This window comes from Olea europaea, chromosome 19, assembly GCF_002742605.1.
Source record: "Olea europaea var. sylvestris chromosome 19, O_europaea_v1, whole genome shotgun sequence".
Lineage (NCBI taxonomy): Eukaryota > Viridiplantae > Streptophyta > Magnoliopsida > Lamiales > Oleaceae > Olea > Olea europaea.
The window spans coordinates 2,458,214-2,475,600 of record NC_036255.1 but is presented as its reverse complement, the minus strand read 5'-3'; the positions used below and the strand labels follow the sequence as shown (position 1 = coordinate 2,475,600).

The following is a 17,387-nucleotide window of genomic DNA, read 5'->3' as shown; positions in this document are numbered from 1 at the left end:
AAAATAAAATAAAATCTTTCCTCACTCTTTTCTTGATGGCTCATTTATTGGTAAAACTTCTTAACATTATTCTTGTGCCAAAGAGGATCATCATATTATCCTCTATGCAAAAGTACAACTGCCCAAAGTCCGGGACTACAACTAAATTTTAAGAAATACATAGGACGAAAGGAAATCTACAGTAAATCTGTGAACCAGATTCTTAAATCACATCTAAAAAGCAACTGTAAGAGTTTGAAATTCAACACAATGGGTGGTGCTCAGTAGAGGAGCTCCTCGAAAACAGGATCGACGCTTTGTCCCCACTTCCCATGGTACAATTCTAGAAGCTTTTCTGCTGGTGTTACACCTGCCATGAGGATTATGCCCAAGAATGTCAAGAGCCATTGGTACGATAGTGGCACTAAATTATAAATAATAAAAAAATAAAAAATCCAAACAAACAAAAAGGTTATACTCCCTTCGTCCCATTTATATAAATTAATTCTGTTTTTCACGCAGATCAAAAACTTTTATTTAATATTATTGAAAAAACCATTTTTGCTAAGAATTTTTCTAGTTTACCCTTATTTAATTATCAACAACTACTAGTAAATAATGGTGATTAAATGTGTTTTCGTTCATATTCCCAAGAAGAAGTGGGAAATGTGTTTATGTATTTGAATAATTCTAAGAATGTATGTTAAAATTTGGACAATTTCAAGATTAAGTGAGACGAATTAGTAACAACTAGGCAAATTAAATAAAGATATATTAGTAAACAAACAAAACAAATACTTTCTCAATAAAGAAATATGACCACATAAATTGGATTAGAAAATAAGAAAATCTATATCAATGGGATGGAGAGAGTATATGATACACAAGCCACTGAGTCTTGTCCCATGGAGGACCAAATGGCCAGCAGGATGCCATGTTAAAATTGGTATGATCACTACTTTCTGTCAAATGGATGCAAGGTGAATGCACTTACACTTATGTACCAGTCGTTAGCATGTTTCGCCATGTTACTTTTTCCTTCCATTGAAATTAAATTTACTTATTTATAAAGTAAATGTTAAGCTACTATCAAATGAAGTAACTTTTTTACTTTATCTTTGACCAATCAAAAAAATTCAATATCTTAAAACTTCCAAGTGAACATTCTAATCTTAGCTACACGTACGGTACATAAAGAGAGAGAGCATTTACATTAATTCAACTTAATATAAGAGAATGCAAATAAACAGACAGGCAACCCAAAAAACTGAAAGAATTATGACATTTTTTTCATACCTGTTCTAACGACCTCATTCATTTCATTTAGAAATCCTGTTTCCTTGTACCCTCTCCTTTCCAAACCATCCTGTGAAAGAGAAATGGATACGAGAATCGGTAATTAGAAATAAAAGAGAGTAACTGTTTTTACTTTTACGCAACTGCTACAAAATGGGAATTAACGACACCTTAGCCAACTTTACAACTTCTTGTGCAACATGCTTCAGCAGTCCATCTCGAAATGGCGTCTTCAAACCGAACTTCGGAACCTGCCATACAAATTTTTAAGTAAAAATTGCATCACCAGTGCCACGAAAGAAAAGGAAGAAAGCAGAGAAGGTAGTGTATCCATGTTTCAAGGGAGCACAATTTGTCCAAATTGTCTCATCTTGAATGAGGGCACTGGAGTCATTTCCAATAACAAAAAAATCAAACTGCATTCCTGATAGTAATAGTCAAAAAAAATTGATCTCGAATATCAAAAATATATGATCAAACAGCTTCAAGTATCACAAAATTGATGAGGCAAACAAAGACAACAACAGAATTAAAGAAATAGATACAAAAGATTAGGCCGTATTTTTCTCCCTAGAACAAAGGGTTGGAGGAGGTGGAGGCAATGAAGATGGCTCACTTGCTGGAGGAGGTGCAACAGCTTCAATATCTATTTTCTTGATTTTGTTAAACAGATTTTCTACTCTCTTCTACAAATTTAGCCTCCATTTCTATGAAGTGCAATGGGCATAAAACGGATACACAAGGCAAACTTAAAAATAAAGATATTCTCACGATCCTCTTTTACTAATTCATAGAAATAAAATAGACGAATCAACGGGTGTTAGAAAACCTTCGTTTCATCTTCATGAAATAGCGATGTCCAATAAAAGCAACATGTCAACAAATATTTAATGTCAAACTGTATGAGTACTAATATACAATCATGATCACCAGCTTTAATATTGTTTGAAAAAGTGATTGATAAAACAAGAAGGTACTGAATACAAATTTAAATAAAATATTTATCCCCTATCTAGCAGAACTTCTAGCTTAGGGGGTTCAAAGCAGCCATGTGTACCTAGTTCAAGTCTCGTTGTCACTCATTTATGAAAAAATTGTGACATATCAAACCTCTCAAAAAAATATAAATAAATAAAAAATAAAAAACTCAGCCTGCACATTAGGGGGCAGGTTGAAGACGTCAGTTAAATAGATACACGGTCCCCTCTCCAACAATTTAAGCTTTGAGGCGATGTGGTTCGACAAAACAAAAGGCAATATTAATTGATCTTCCAACTAACAGTTCACCTTATTCCTTAACATCTGTCTTTCTTCTGGAGTCCAATCAGCTGTCATGTCTAGAACATTTTGTAAAGAGATGTCATCATATAAGATGCCTACCTGAAATTTAGTAATAGCATAGCTAATATATCGTGGTGACATGATTCAACAACAAAAAACGAATGAAATCAGAACCGACCAAGAATGCTGAAGCAGAAACATATAAAAAGTTAGATAAATGTATTGTTTGTCACTCTCAATCTGGCACCCCCTCTTTTAAATTTGTAAGTAAATTAAAATTTCTCCACAAAATGGAAATAAACAAATGCAAACTTTCTATATTTTCAAGATACATAGTTTACCTACAATAAACAGAATCATTTACTATCATCAAAATTCTTTTCTTTTTTGTGTTTACGTGTATGATCTGATTTCAAGATATTTTTTAAGAAAACTGACCCTTCAATCCCAACAATACAACAAATATACTTATATTTCACAACTGCATAATAAAAATAAAAGTACCCAAAATGCAGGCAATGCGCATAGTCTCCTCCAAGGTCCTCCATCAGCACCCCTCATCTCCAAATATCTTTTAAGCCTGACCTGAAAAGAGATGTGGCAGAAACTTAAGAATGCCTTCAACAAAAATATGATTCTAACAACAAATTTACATGAATGATAGAAAGGTTTTAACCAACTAATTTCAGTGTAAACCTCAGGAAATATTGTCGTCAGATGATTCTCCCAGTCATTGAGGGTTGGATATTCATCCGGAAGACAAGGAAGTTTTCCAGACATAAAATCCTGCAGACGATTCAAATCAAAATATTAGCATTCTTAGAAAGAAAAACACATAATATAAAATAGCACAATAAAATGTGAGATTAAGCTAGGTAAAAACCCGGAAGGACATTCCAGTACAGTCTATATACTTCTTCTTCCGATAGACAAAATACATCGGAACATCAAGAGCATAATCTACATACTGCTCAAACCTGTACCAATAAGATAAGCACGGTGCTTACAGCATGAAATAATCTACTGATAATATCATCAAACCAAATCACAAATAGTAGTTCATGATTAGAAGAAACTTACAAATGCAGTTAGAAAAAAATAATGCTACAAGATTAATGGGTAGCAGAATAAATTTTGAGTAAAGAATAATTTCAAGGGGTATATTTAACCGAAAAAATTCGTTGATTTTCTCAAACCAGGTTAAGACAGGACAGGAACCCTGCTGTTCACAAAAGGACAATTATTATCCTTGCATATCAGAAGATTAAATTTGAAATCACATACTTATGTGCTACACTTCTGATCACAGCCTTCCTTGTCTGTATCCCATTGTAAATGTAAAAGGAGGATCCCTCATGGGTCATAGCCTGCTTGATTGTATGGTAGACTACTATAAATTTTGGAAAAACCGAGGCTAGCAAAAGCCTATAATATAGAAAACCCCACATAGCATGGACTCCCAACCAAACCCTCAACAGAGAAACAAATTGAGAAGTGGTAGAAGGGGAACACTGTCTTTAGAAAGGAACCATTTTCTTGCTTTGGTTTTGTCGTCACCGTCATAACACAAGAAATTCTGATCTCTTTAATTATCGAAAGGAAACGTGTATTAATTCCATGTGCGAACGCATCAATCTAAACAGGTCTCATACTGCGTGATAGTTATCACATCAATTAAATTAGCACATTTCTAAATTGCCTGTAACAGAAATATCTAGTCTATTTGTCTCTCTAACAGACTCCAGGTACATGTCTTTATTTTATTCCTGTAAGTAGACGAAAAGCAGGCTAGCAGTTTGCATCGTTTTAAATAGGAAACAATCTTCACAACGAACTCAATTTTTCCCTTTAAATAAACTGCAAACATTTGGATAAAGCCAAGTGACACTACTATCAGCACATGCCAAGAGGGACTAAAGAACTTGTAATTTCAAATTTGTTAGTTTATATTCCATGATATGTGGGCTTTGTGAAAGTGCTATGTAAATATACAAAAAGATGTCAAAGCAATACTCCTAAATCCAAAGAAGAACATAAAACAATATTTTCCCAGTCACCAATTCCGAAAAACAGGACAATACAACACATTTTTTCTTTATGTTTTATGGAAAAGCGTGTGGAATCTCACCCGAAAGAATCATCAAAGACAAATGGAAGCATGCCAGTGCGATGATTGTCGGTATCTGTCCAAATTTGGCTGGTAGAAAGGGAGAAATATTATTACATAATGCTCAAATACTGGAAAAGCTCAAACGTGGAAATAATAGTAATCACTTCTAATCATAAGTGGGCAACTCTCAAGAAATTCAATTATGGGAAAAAGTGAAATACCTTCTCATGCTAAGAAAACCATTTGGCTTCTCTTCGGTGAATGGTGAATTGGCAAACAGTGCTGTAGCTATCTGTTTTACAAACTAGTTAGATTCACATAATTGAATGCAATTCCATGATAAGAAAACCATTAGGCTTCCCTTCGATGAAAGGTGAATTGGCAAATAGTGCTATAGCTACCTATTTTACTAACTATTTAGATTCACATAATCAAATGCAATTGCATGATGAGAAATAATCTACTTACAGGCTGTAACGCAAGACCAGCCCTGAATTTCCTTATCATATCAGCTTCAGAATGGAAATCCAAATTCACCTGTGATATAAAAGTTACATGCTGTAATGCTCAGTATAACAAACATATATTATGAAAGGAAAGTGGCGAATTCTGCACAAGATAGTTACCAATGGTGTAATTCAAATGTAAAAATGACTAAAAAGAATATTCACACTCTCATCACCTGAACAGTACATGTCCGGAACATCATGTCCAGTCCAAGTGACCCAACTTTTGGCATGTAATTTCTCATAATATCATATCTTCCCTGAGCCAAGTTCTTTTGTCAGTATATGTTGCAGCTTCTCAATATCTAATAATTTATAATAAAGGTGTAGAATATCCGCAAAAAGAGCGGTGGCACATTTTAAATATAATGGACCAACAGAATTTATTACGAAAATTGAAGCACATTCCATATACGACTTATCACACCTCATGATTAAGTAAATGTGGCATCATAAGGTGCTGAAGTGTCTGATTGCCAAAGAAAAAGTCACCTGTTGTACAACACTTAAATAGAGATCGGAGTACTACGTTTTCCCCGAAAAGTGGAATCATCTTATTGTTTTCAAATGGCAACTATTTTACAGTTCACTTCGTTTTTTATGGCATGATCTAATTCAACTCCAGTACTGATTAGTCATCAAATAAATCTGCTTCTGATTGGAATTTTCCCATTCTGAACAGCCATGTAATGCCTAGGCATCATTGTTGCATCACAAGCTGATAATTATTCATATACCCTATGGAAATTATAGCCATATCCATTATTTTTGTCATTCGAGGATATCTTCACTGCATATAGAAACTACCTTGGGCATAATTGGTATATCTTTACGTTCCCACTTAGGCTGGAAGCCAATTCCTAAGAACCCAATCCCCATCTCCTCTGCAACAGCCTTGACCTGTGCATTTCATGTGCAAATGTAAAAAGAACAGAATTTACTTGCAGTATGTTTTCAGCAGCAAACAGAAACAAGTTTCGAAATAGAACTTTGTTAACCTGGTAGAGATGTGAATTAACTTCAGCACATGTTTGATGCAAAGTCTCGAGAGGTGCACCACTAAGCTCAAATTGGCCACCAGGCTCCAGTGATATGCTTTGTTTTCCCTGACAGAAGAAAACCAAGTTACTCTTAAGAATGTGCTGAATAAAAATGAAGAAATTCCAATTCATGGTAGTGGCATGCATTTGATATCTGAATAGAGGAGAGATGTTAAATATATTCAGAAATTTTTGAACATTTATGGTAAGGACTAGTTACATTACAAGTGACTAAGATGGACTTGAAGAAATGATATAGAGATTGATAGCGTACCCTCTAGCGTCACCATGAAAAGCCAATACATGTTTAAGCCTCCGTTGGCAAAAATTATAAATCATTTACAGCCAAAATTCATTTTCAACCCCAAGTTCCAATGGACCCAAAAATTTATTCACTTATCCACCACTCATTTCTTTCTATTTATACATTAAACCGATTACAAATTCTTCCCAAACGGAGGCTAAACTGACAATAGAACCAAAATTTTCCTGGGAAAAAAGTAATACCTGTTTGAGTCCAATAATCTTGTCACCCTCCATTATTTTTTCCCAATCAAATCTCTCAGAAATGCCATTAAGCAGCTCTGCTATTTGTTCATATTTCATGGGCTGTAACGTTCCAAACTCAAACCCAAACTTTTCATGTTCAGTCCCTATCCTGTTTAAGCCATGGATTCATATAAAGGGAGGATTAGATTTCTGGAGACAGCTTCAATATGATTCAACTTCAAGCAAACATGAACGTACAAATTTTTTGAAGCATTGACATCATACAGGCTTTAATAAACAGAGAAAACTTTAACTGTATCTGTGTGGAAGATTGAATTCATGATAATGCAACACCAAAACTCTTAACCTTTTTATATTTAAGCTAAAGCCAAGAAGAATTAAAAAAGACGGCAGTCATAATATGCAGGAAGTCATAAGATAGCCTGGTGTTTTTTTACTTTGACAGGGGAGGATGTCTGCCAAGAATCAAATGAAGAATTACCTTTTTATCGATCAAAAGTCCTTTTGAAATAGGCTATTCAGGAAAAATGGTCTGGTTCCTAATTCAGAAACAAGCATAACATAAAGAAATTGCTGACTTTGATCTTATAAGGAAAAAAAGAAGAAGTAATCAAGTGTCTCGGATTCAAATTATGTAAAAAGTCTTTTTAACCTAGTAGATAAAGGCTAGAAACACGAGGAATGGAGGCATGCTAAATTCTTTGTATCCAATAGCACCAAAGATCAACACAAGGCACCAGTTTCATGACCAAATCAATTATAAACTCAGATAGCTAACACATAGATGTATCCCATCTCCATAAAAGGAAATCAAATAGAAAGAGGCAGCGGCAAAAAAAGAATACACTAATGTTTCATTTTATACCACCAAGAAGTTAAGTGATCAATATAGGGTGTATGATATTAAAATGCATACATGTGAAAAATGGCCAATCGTATTATATAATTCGCCTCGAAAAGGCATTAAGCCGAATTTGGTGCATAAGTCATCTCAGCAGCTTTCCAGAACGCGTAATAAATAATATCACTAAATGTTTCTCACAAGAAACGCTGCAACTAAAATTTAAGTACCAATAAAAACTAAAAGTTGAACCTCCAGTTTTCCTTAGGCTTGCAACCAGAAACCAGGTAATCAACAAGATCTTCTTCGGTCAGTGGCTCTGTGGCAATGACAGCATCGTCTGTTGGAGGACTTGCAGCAACAATCACCTGATGTCCTCGCTTGTACTGTACTTCAACAGCATTCAAATTTAAACTTTTTGTTGCCTTTAAAGAATTCCACGATGACGGACAAATGCCGAAAGAGATTTCCTTCGTTTTCGAAGCCTCCACGGTGTTAGCTATGCTATGGATCCCATTGAGTCTAACTTTACACTGCATTGTGTCGAAATGCATGCAATGTGATGAACCAGTCTGGGGCATCACTGACATCCTTAAAAGCTGAGAAGTCAAGCATAGAAACTATTAGAACAGCCTTCCAAACAAAAATTTGGTGCGTTACCGCTATGATGATTAAATTGAGAATTGATGTGTGTTAGTGCATAGTTTTTGTGTCACAGAATATCCGGGCAACAAAAATATATTAACTGGATCATGGTCGGCAAAATTATCATGGAGTTCCCGAATGCAGTACAAATGAACATTTAAATACTGAGACACAATTTAAACAGAAACTCGCATTGTAGGACCTCAGAAACCACAGAAATTGAAGTAATTGACATCATATATTCAACCTTTACTTCCTCCAGCCCAATCTGGACCAAAGAGCCATTATATGTTGAGGTCGTTGAACCACCTTCTCTGAAAGCTTAAAACGTTAGAACGGGTACTAATTTATTTATTAAGCTTTGTCAAAATGGTGTAAGCCAAATTCATTTTTTTATGAAAGACCTAATGGACATAATAGAAGTAACCTGGGGCATTTGCCCTCTTTGATAACGCATTGAACTACAAGTTCTAGTTCCAATCTTACCACAACCTATTTATGAAACTCATGTATGTGTCATGCCATTGACAAAAAATAATTCAGCCTAATAACAGGCATCATAGATAAAACTTAAATAAGTAAATTTGTACCGGATTAAGCTTTCACATGAGTTGTTCACTGAACTTGACCAGACTAAAATTTTATGAAGTTAAGCTTCAGACACTGTAACACGCAAAGTGATTTCATTTGCCAAAATTTCCACGCAATCAAGGTGAGAAAACAATATAATTACTGAAATTAGCATTAGCTGAAAGCCGTTCAAATGGAATTTCACAACCTTACCTTGATTTTACACACTTTTCTCTCCATTATAAAAACACAACCTTTCCAGTGATCAAGTCATGCAGTAAAAATACATGGACAACTATACAATTATACAAACAAGAAACTTGAACTCAATTCAAAAATATAGAAAATGATCCATAAAAACGAAAGTAGCTAACTTTATATAAACCCATATGCAAAGAACAAAAATTTCACAATAATATCTCATAATTATAGAAAACCACAAAACTTGATAAACTGTGTTAAAAGTTCAATCTCGAGAGTACTGGTAAAAATGAAAAATACCTCGGCTTGGTAATAACAGAATGAAAATGCCAAGTTCTGATTTCATAATCTTTTATCTTTGCACTCCACAATAATTAAACAATCTTTCCAGTGATCAAATCACGCAGTAAAACTAAATCGCTAACTATACAAAAAGAAACTTGAACTCAATTGAAAAATGATATACAAACACATAAAAAAAAGAAGCTAATTATACATAAACCCAAATGCAAAGAACAATACTTTTACATAAATATTTCACGAAAAATTAAAGAAAATCCAACTGTGCTAAAACTTGAATCTTGAAAATACCTGAAGTTGATAAAATCAGAACAAAAATGCCTAGTTTTAATTTGAGCAATTTGTATGGAGAGTGAATTGAATAGGGTGAGGTGCTAAAAATGCCGTTTTTGTATTTTATGTTTGTATTCTAATTTCATTCGCCGGAGTGAGCATAGACTAAAAATGATGAATTGAAGAAAGAACGGTGAATGGGGCACGGGGAAGTTATACAGTGAGGCGGCATCCACTGTTTTTTTCTGTGGTCCACTTCCCATTTCCTTGATGCGTCATATCATCATTAAGATTCCCATTAATCATAATGATGGCATCCCTAAAATGGAAAAATAAAGAAACATGCTGGTTGAGTGGATTTAGAATTATTATTAAGTCGCTGTTTGCGCCATTTTTTTTTTTAAATTAGAGATTTTTTTTTTTTAAAATGTGTGTTTAAAAAAATAAAAACTCCCGAATTGATGTGCAAAATTATTTGCAAGAGAATTTGTGATTAAAATTGAGTTTTGAGAATAATAGGAGAGAATTATTAAATGTTAATTGTTGGTAAAAAACTTTGTCAATTGTCACATATTAAATATTAAGATTTAAGCTAATGAAGCGCAAGTCAAAATTATTTATCATGTCTCAAGGAGTTAATAATTCAAATGGTCAATGAACTTTAAAAATCATTCAAGTTATCACTGAACTTTTCAAAAGGTTTTTACGGGGTTACTGAATTTTGCAAAAGGTTTCCATCGGATCACTGAATTTTAAGCCTCTGTTTGGCCTCCATTTTGTAGAGTTAAAAATTGGTGAATTAGTGTTTTTTTGAAAAATGAGTAGTTGAAAGAGAAGGAAAAGTTTTCGATTTACGTATAATATTATTTTATGGAAGATTGTGTGGTTGAAAATAATAGAGAGAAAAATGTAATATAATAGAAATTAATGAAGGTCAAACGGAGGCTTCAAATCATCTCATTCATTATTAAACTTTGCAAAAAGTTTCTTAGGAGATCACTAATTTAGTGATCTCTAGGAAAACTTTTGCAAAATTCAATGATTCAATGGAATTTTTTTTTGCAAAGTTTAATGATGAATGTAAAGATTTTTAAAGTTCGGTGATTCCGTGGAAACATTTTGCTAAGTTCAGTAATAATTTGGGTGATTTTTAAAGTTTAATAATTTTGTGAAAACTTTTTGTAAAGTTGAATCACCATTTTGGTTATTAACCCTGTCAGAGTAGATAAAATTAAGTTAATGTTTAGAGTCTTATTTTTAGGAAATAAATTTTGTAATAAGTGATTTTTTTTAAAAAAAATGATATAAAAATTAGTTTAGGAAAATATAAATTTTAGAGAATGGTGTTCAAATAAAACCGATTATAAAGAATTTTGTATGAGATTGTTTGCTCATTTTTGGGTTTCCATAGTTTAGTTCGATAACACTAGAATGGACCGGCTTATAATTCAACTTCTTTACAACACGAAAGGACGAAAATAGCACGCATCGATTGAAACTTTCCATACAATTCCAAAACAAACTATAAAACAGTAAAAACAAGATGATTGAACCTTCATTGCCATGATATTGACCAAGATCAAATGGGAGTATATGATCGGGAGCTTAGGCGGCGACAGGGCAGCTATGGGAGGGTTTGACACTGTGTTGTTATTTCAAATAATGTCTCATTTGTATTCGATCCTTTGTATGTATTCGAATTCTGAAAAGTACAATGTTGTTTGTGAATGCATCGTCAATTTACGTAACAACATGGTGAAAATTAAATAATATGATCAATTAAATATAAGAACACGAAACATATATTATTTGACATATTATTCAATGTCATTTAAATATGATGATATCATCATGAAAACGAATAATATTAATCTTATGAAAATGAGTTTAAAGCCACCCTATAGTTCATATGAAAGTCCAAGAAAAAATAGATAAACTTAAAGATGACAAAATGTCTAGTACCCTTAGCTCAACTGGATGGGAATTACACAATTAGATAGGGATGAAGAACGCGATCCTTGTATAAAACTTCTATCCAATTTTCATGTCATAAGACAAATTTTAAATGACAAATATGTTAACTTCCAAATTTACCTTTCTACCCTTTCAAGTTGGTCAAAAATTGGTCAAAATTCAATTTTATTGGTCAACTAACGGTCAAACGGACGATTTCCATCCATTTAGAACCTCGGTGCATATTTTTGAAAGGTTTGAGACTGTGTGTAGCACAAACGAAAGGTTTAAACTAAATTTGCTAATAAACGAAATGTTTGGTACATCGATTGCAATTTTTAAAAAATAAAAAGAAAAGAAAAGAAAAGAAAAGAAAAATAAAGGAGTGATTGTAGTCATAGTCTTAAATTTTTATTAAAAAAAATTATCTTTCTTTCTTGTTCCCTCCTCCTCCACCACCACCACCACCACGACCACGACCACGAGTGAATCACCCAAATGGTTATTGAACTTTGCAAAAAATTTCCACAGGGTCAATGAACTTTAAAAATCATCCAATTCATCACTGAACTTTGCAAAAAGTATTCACGAAGTCACTGAACTTTAAAAATTACCTCATTCATTACTGAATTTTACAAAAAGTTTCCACATGTTAGTGACTCCTGAGAAATCTTTTGTAAAATTCAGTGACGAATTATGTGATTTTTAAAGTTCAGTGACCTCGTGGAAGTTTTTTGCAAAGTTCAGTAATGAATTAAATGATTTTTAAAGTTTAATGATCCCGTGAAAATATTTTACAAAGATCAGTAACCATTTAGGTAATTCACTCCATCAGTTTTAATCTATGGTGACCAACAGTGAGTGATCTGATGCGACAGAAAAAATTAAACAAAGCAAAGCATATTTGTTGACATTTCTGTAGTGTAAATTGCATTTCCTTTCATTCTGGTGTATTATAAATTTTCTGGATTTCTCTCTACAATAATGGTGATAATTGTACTTTCTACTTCTCTCCAATCCTTCTTTGCAGCAATGACTTTACAATGGCAATGATTTTTTTGTTAAAAATTCTAAAGTGATTTGTAATATTCAAAGAATTCAAATCAAAATTGAACGCTTTAACAACTCAAGAAAATTCAAAAATAAGGATAAGAGTCACAATTCAATTTAATTACTCAAGATGAATATTCAATGTATGAAAGCTGTGAATTAAAAATCAACTTCAAGCAACAGTTGGCAGCATTATGATGATTCAAATACGGCTGCAAATACAGATTAACCAGATGCAAATAATGAGAAAGATCACCTATTATCTTGTTGTAATTGTACAGATTAGAATTAGACTACTTCATGTTCTCTATGAAAGGAAGGTGTGTATGTAGTGTCAACATATGTAGAAGGAGTGTAAAGAAAATTTCTAGAGAGAGAGAGAGAGAGAGTGTGAGTGCTGTAGCAACTCATTTGTAATCTCCCAAATTTTATAAGTACAATTTCATATTTCTCCTATCTATTTCCTTCCACACCCAACATTTTCTCTTCAATCTCTTCAAATCATCTGTTCCCATGCAAATTTCTTCGAAACTATGTTCTTCAAATTACTTATCATTGCTCATGCATTTTTATAGATCTGTGAAATCGGTTGAGAAGCCTTCACCTGTTAATTCTCCAATCGATCAGCAGCATCATATGACAATGGGTCAGGCTTCAATTTTCTCCAGTTAATTCTCCAATCGATCCAATTTTTCCCTATATCGTCCACTGGTGGAGGCTGCCCATCCAACAGTTTATGTTTGTACTTCCTTTTTAATTCTATTGAATGCCAATTGTTCTTGACATTTACCGTGTGTTGAGTTCTATTCGGGAACAACGATTGCGCTGCTTGCCCCACAAACTGTGCTAGTAGCCGCTCTGTGAGCGATGATCCAAATTATGATGCTTCATTGCTGCTCTATATACAGACATTGTGAGGAAAAGGTATTATTGGAGCAACAGTGTCCCTTCTTCTAGGCAATATTTTATTCAATTTGGTTCAAATGAAACACTTGTCTTATCACTATTTTAGGAATTTGCTTTCCATGAAGAGGAGAAGACCCCAATTTGGTGTCTAAATCGGCTCTGATTTATCAGCTTTGCATGATTCTTCCATTAAAAAGAAGAATAGCTCCGATTTGTTGTCTAAAACCAAAGAAGGATAACTCCGATGTGATTAGGTATAGGTTAGGTTTAGGTGGTGGAGATCGAGGTGGAAGTAGAAGTAGAGGTAGAGGTAGAGGTGGAGGTGAAAGGGGAAGATAGAAGAGATTTTTTTCCCCTAATTTTTAATTTAGGATTCGTTTGCACTTTTTTTTCAAAAAAAATAAAAGTTAAGACTACAATTGCAATTAGTTCTTTATTTTTTTATTATTTTATTTAAATAAGAGAGTATATTCATCATTTCATAACTTTTTATTGAGAAATTGGATAAAAATGGATTAGAATGATGGTTTCTGCAGTAAAAGGTTGAAATAGGGATGGGAAAAAAAAAAGTAGAAACGTTTTGCACATTAAACTCCATATATAGGGATGTTTTGTGCTAATAACCCATATATAATGGTTATTCGTGTAGAGTCGAAAATCCAAATTGACGTTCTTCTGTTTGTCCAAAGTTTGGTAGATGTGGAATACAACTACTATATAAGGTGTTATGTACAAATATTCTAATAATTCGAGAAAGTTAGAATTTGGAATAATTCAACTTTCATGATATTAGAGCAAACAGAAAATTACGAAAATGAAATAATTTAGTTTGAATAATATTAAGCAGTTTAATGTATTTTCATATTTTGTGTTATTTTTCTTATTCATTTCTTTATTAAACAATATTCCATTTTGAAATTTTAAAATACTTGGCATGACCTAAGAGTCATTGGTCATTAAATAGTTAATAGATACTAAAATATCAACTGCACTGCAATACTGCATAATGTTTTTTATTAATTTTTTATCAATCAAGAAAAAGAAACGCAAACCATTTCTAAGAATGAAAATGACATTTTAAACACGAATTAAGGATTGAATGAAAATAAAAAGCTATCAACAGAAGGAATATATGAAGTTGAGGTAATAACATAAAAATCATAATTATTTGAAAGTAACTTTTAAGTTTAAATGTACCGTAAGAATTATATTTTCAAACAAAATAACTTTTTTCCTTAATAAATTTTAGGAACACAATCAAATTTGTGTGAAAATAAAGAATTACTTAAAATAAATTTTAAACTATTTTTTTTTTTAATCTTTGATTATATTGAAATAAGTGCAACTTTGATGGTTTTAGTGTTGTCCTTGTCCAATTGTTCACACGGCGGCCTGAAGAAACGGGCTGTAATGGGTCAAACCTGCCATTTTTAGTTGCGAAAAGTTTTTATTACAAAAATAAAAAACATCGCCGTTGCCGGGGATCGAACCCGGGTCACCCGCGTGACAGGCGGGAATACTCACCACTATACTACAACGACCTGGTCGAATATTTTCAGATATGTTTATTTATATTATTTTATAGACATAATGATATGCACGTAAATATGGATTTTAAGAAAATAATCTCTTCAGTTAAAAGACTGAAATTATCTAATATAACTAAATTGGGAAGTTATTGATTAATAATTAGGAAGTTTTGAACAAAATACAAAATCAAGCACAATGGACACAGGGTGGGCCCGGGTCCAAGACTAATTAGCAAAGGTCTGGGGTCTCAATATTTTGGGGGTCTCATTCAAAAAATCAGATCATTTATTTGGTGCACTTTTGGAATTTCAATTGCTCTTTAAAGTAATTATTCATTTTTTTTGTATGTGATTTTATTTTATTTTTTTTTGATATCCAGGTATCCCAGTTTACATCAAACTAAATCCTGGACCTATTTTATTTTATTTATTATTATTATTTTGTATAAAGCAAGATATAGTAGTTCATTAGCTAAAAAAGTAAAGCGATTGATTTAATATAAATATATTATGTATTTAAATACTCATATATTACTAAGCTTGCAAAAAATCTTGTTTAATGATTTCATAATAGTTAGTCCCATAAAAAACAATAGTTTGAATAGTGATTTTTAAGAGTGTGAGGTTAAAAATAGAAAAGAATTTTGGATTTATGTACAAAATATTTTATTGTTTGAATATATGGTTAAAAATAATTATGTAGGAAAAAGAGTTGTAAATAATGGTTGTCAAACAGGGATTTAGTCGCCTAGAACCTCAAAATTCATAGGATATATGAATCATTATTACATTATAAATCATACTATAATAGGATCATGCTACATTTATAAACTTTTTTTAACAAAATCCTTTTCTCACTACTTACAATAGGAGGTGGAGACTACAAGTCGATCTTTTTTAAATTTACGTGGAACCACTTTTTTGTAAGAGTAAGCAACCCATTTTGTACACATTTATTTGTACATATATATTTATCCACTATAATAAATGTCACTATTTACCTTATGGGAGTCAATATTTTTGTCCATCATTCTTATATATTTATCCAATTCTAAATCTATCTCTATCAAAAATTTTAAGAAATATTATATTCATACATTTTATATTATAATATTGTCCTTATTAAATTTATTTATCTAAACACTATATATCCACGATGCTTCTACTCATCAATCCCACTTTTATTAAACATGAAAATGCATATAATTACGTCAATTTGCTTAATTAATTTTATACTAAATTAATATTTAATAGGGACCAATTCAGACATATGACCAGTTCTCATCAAGATCTCAACTTTTTCTTCTTTGCAATGTATAGCAGCCTCTTCATATGGTTGAACCTTCTTTTAAAGTAGAATTTTGCTCTTCTATATGAAATCTTAGGTTGCGGTTGGTTTGCCGTTTTCTGGCCATTTTCCGTTTTCCGTTTTCGAAAATGCGTTTAATCCGTCGTTTTTGAAAACGCATTTTCGAAAACGAGTTAAAATTTATAACTGAAAACACAAAACGATTTTTTATCATTTTAAGCGTTTTCAATTATAAATTGCCAAAACGTTCAAAACGCGGAAAACAGATCGTTTTCGGAGAAAACTAAAAATCGTTTTGAAAATGAAAATGGAAAATGAAAATGTAAACCAACTGCTACCTTAACTTTTTGACCCTTAAGTCTGTTCACATGTGCTTACCACTTAATTTTTCTAGTTTTTGTTCAATATATGCACACTTTTCACCTGTGACTTCTTTAACTTGATATTCATTCGACTTTTGTTGTGCTTTCTTGATTGCTCATGTGAATTTAGTGAAAGTTGAAATTTCGTGGTGCCTAAGGTTGTCTATCGATAGCTGAGAACCAGCTATCAGAATGTTTATCACTGTACTAGGAGCCATTGTCAAAATCTGTTCGGCTTGGACGTGTGGCCTCTACAGAAGGGGAGGTAGAACTGTAACTTGAAGAGCTCATATCTCGTCTCTCAGCATTTTCATTACTTTTGTACGATCGTAATCTTCCAATTTCTTCTTCTTTCTTCATAACAACGTGTTGGGTAAAATGAATGCCACACATTACGCAAAAAAATCCACAATTTCATCGTTAAGTTTCACAAAAATCAATCTTGAAATTTAACAACAAAATACAAGCACGTTCACTCTAAAAACCCCACTTAAAAATCAACTAAATTCGGGGAAATGTGAAAAAATTCCACAATTTCATTGTTAAGGTTCTGAAAAATAAATCTTGACAGTAACTAAAAGCAAATTACTTAACAGATTCATAAATCAACAAAATTTTGGAAAAGAATACCAGGTTGCGGAGATAATCTTTAAAAGCACCTAAGAAATGGAAAAAAAAAAAAAAAAAAAAAAAAAAAAAAAAAAAAAAAAATCCTTTTTTATTGAA

General features: G+C 32.4%; 1 protein-coding gene and 1 non-coding gene across 2 annotated transcripts; both read right to left on the bottom strand.

Moving 5' to 3' along the window:
• On the bottom strand, positions 1-9,793 carry LOC111368480 (glutamate--cysteine ligase, chloroplastic-like). Its single transcript, XM_022989732.1, has 16 exons — positions 9,571-9,793; positions 7,816-8,162; positions 6,720-6,870; positions 6,171-6,278; positions 5,980-6,072; positions 5,349-5,432; positions 5,135-5,203; positions 4,888-4,958; positions 4,685-4,753; positions 3,440-3,533; positions 3,253-3,342; positions 3,061-3,141; positions 2,563-2,655; positions 1,446-1,526; positions 1,276-1,345; positions 1-349 (listed from the first exon to the last, which is right to left on the bottom strand). Exons 2-16 carry the CDS (start codon positions 8,151-8,153, stop codon positions 261-263), a joined length of 1,581 nt encoding a protein of 526 aa, XP_022845500.1. The 5' UTR covers positions 8,154-8,162; positions 9,571-9,793; the 3' UTR covers positions 1-260.
• Positions 9,794-14,930: 5,137 nt separating this feature from the next.
• On the bottom strand, positions 14,931-15,002 carry TRNAD-GUC. Its single transcript has one exon. It is a non-coding gene; the product is annotated as a tRNA-Asp (tRNA).
• Between the last annotated feature and the right edge of the window lie 2,385 nt (positions 15,003-17,387).

What these genes read in the sequence shown, in the direction of transcription:
- LOC111368480 (XM_022989732.1), bottom strand. Translation starts at nt 8,153, where the DNA reads ATGTCAGTGATGCCCCAGACTGGTTCATCACATTGCATGCATTTCGAC. An exon ending in ATATACCAATTATGCCCAAG is followed by an intron (nt 5,433 to 5,979) that starts GTAGTTTCTATA and finishes AACTTGGCTCAG; the next exon opens with GGAAGATATGATATTATGAG. An exon ending in GACAGATGTTAAGGAATAAG is followed by an intron (nt 1,527 to 2,562) that starts GTGAACTGTTAG and finishes TTTGTATGGCAG; the next exon opens with GTTCCGAAGTTCGGTTTGAA.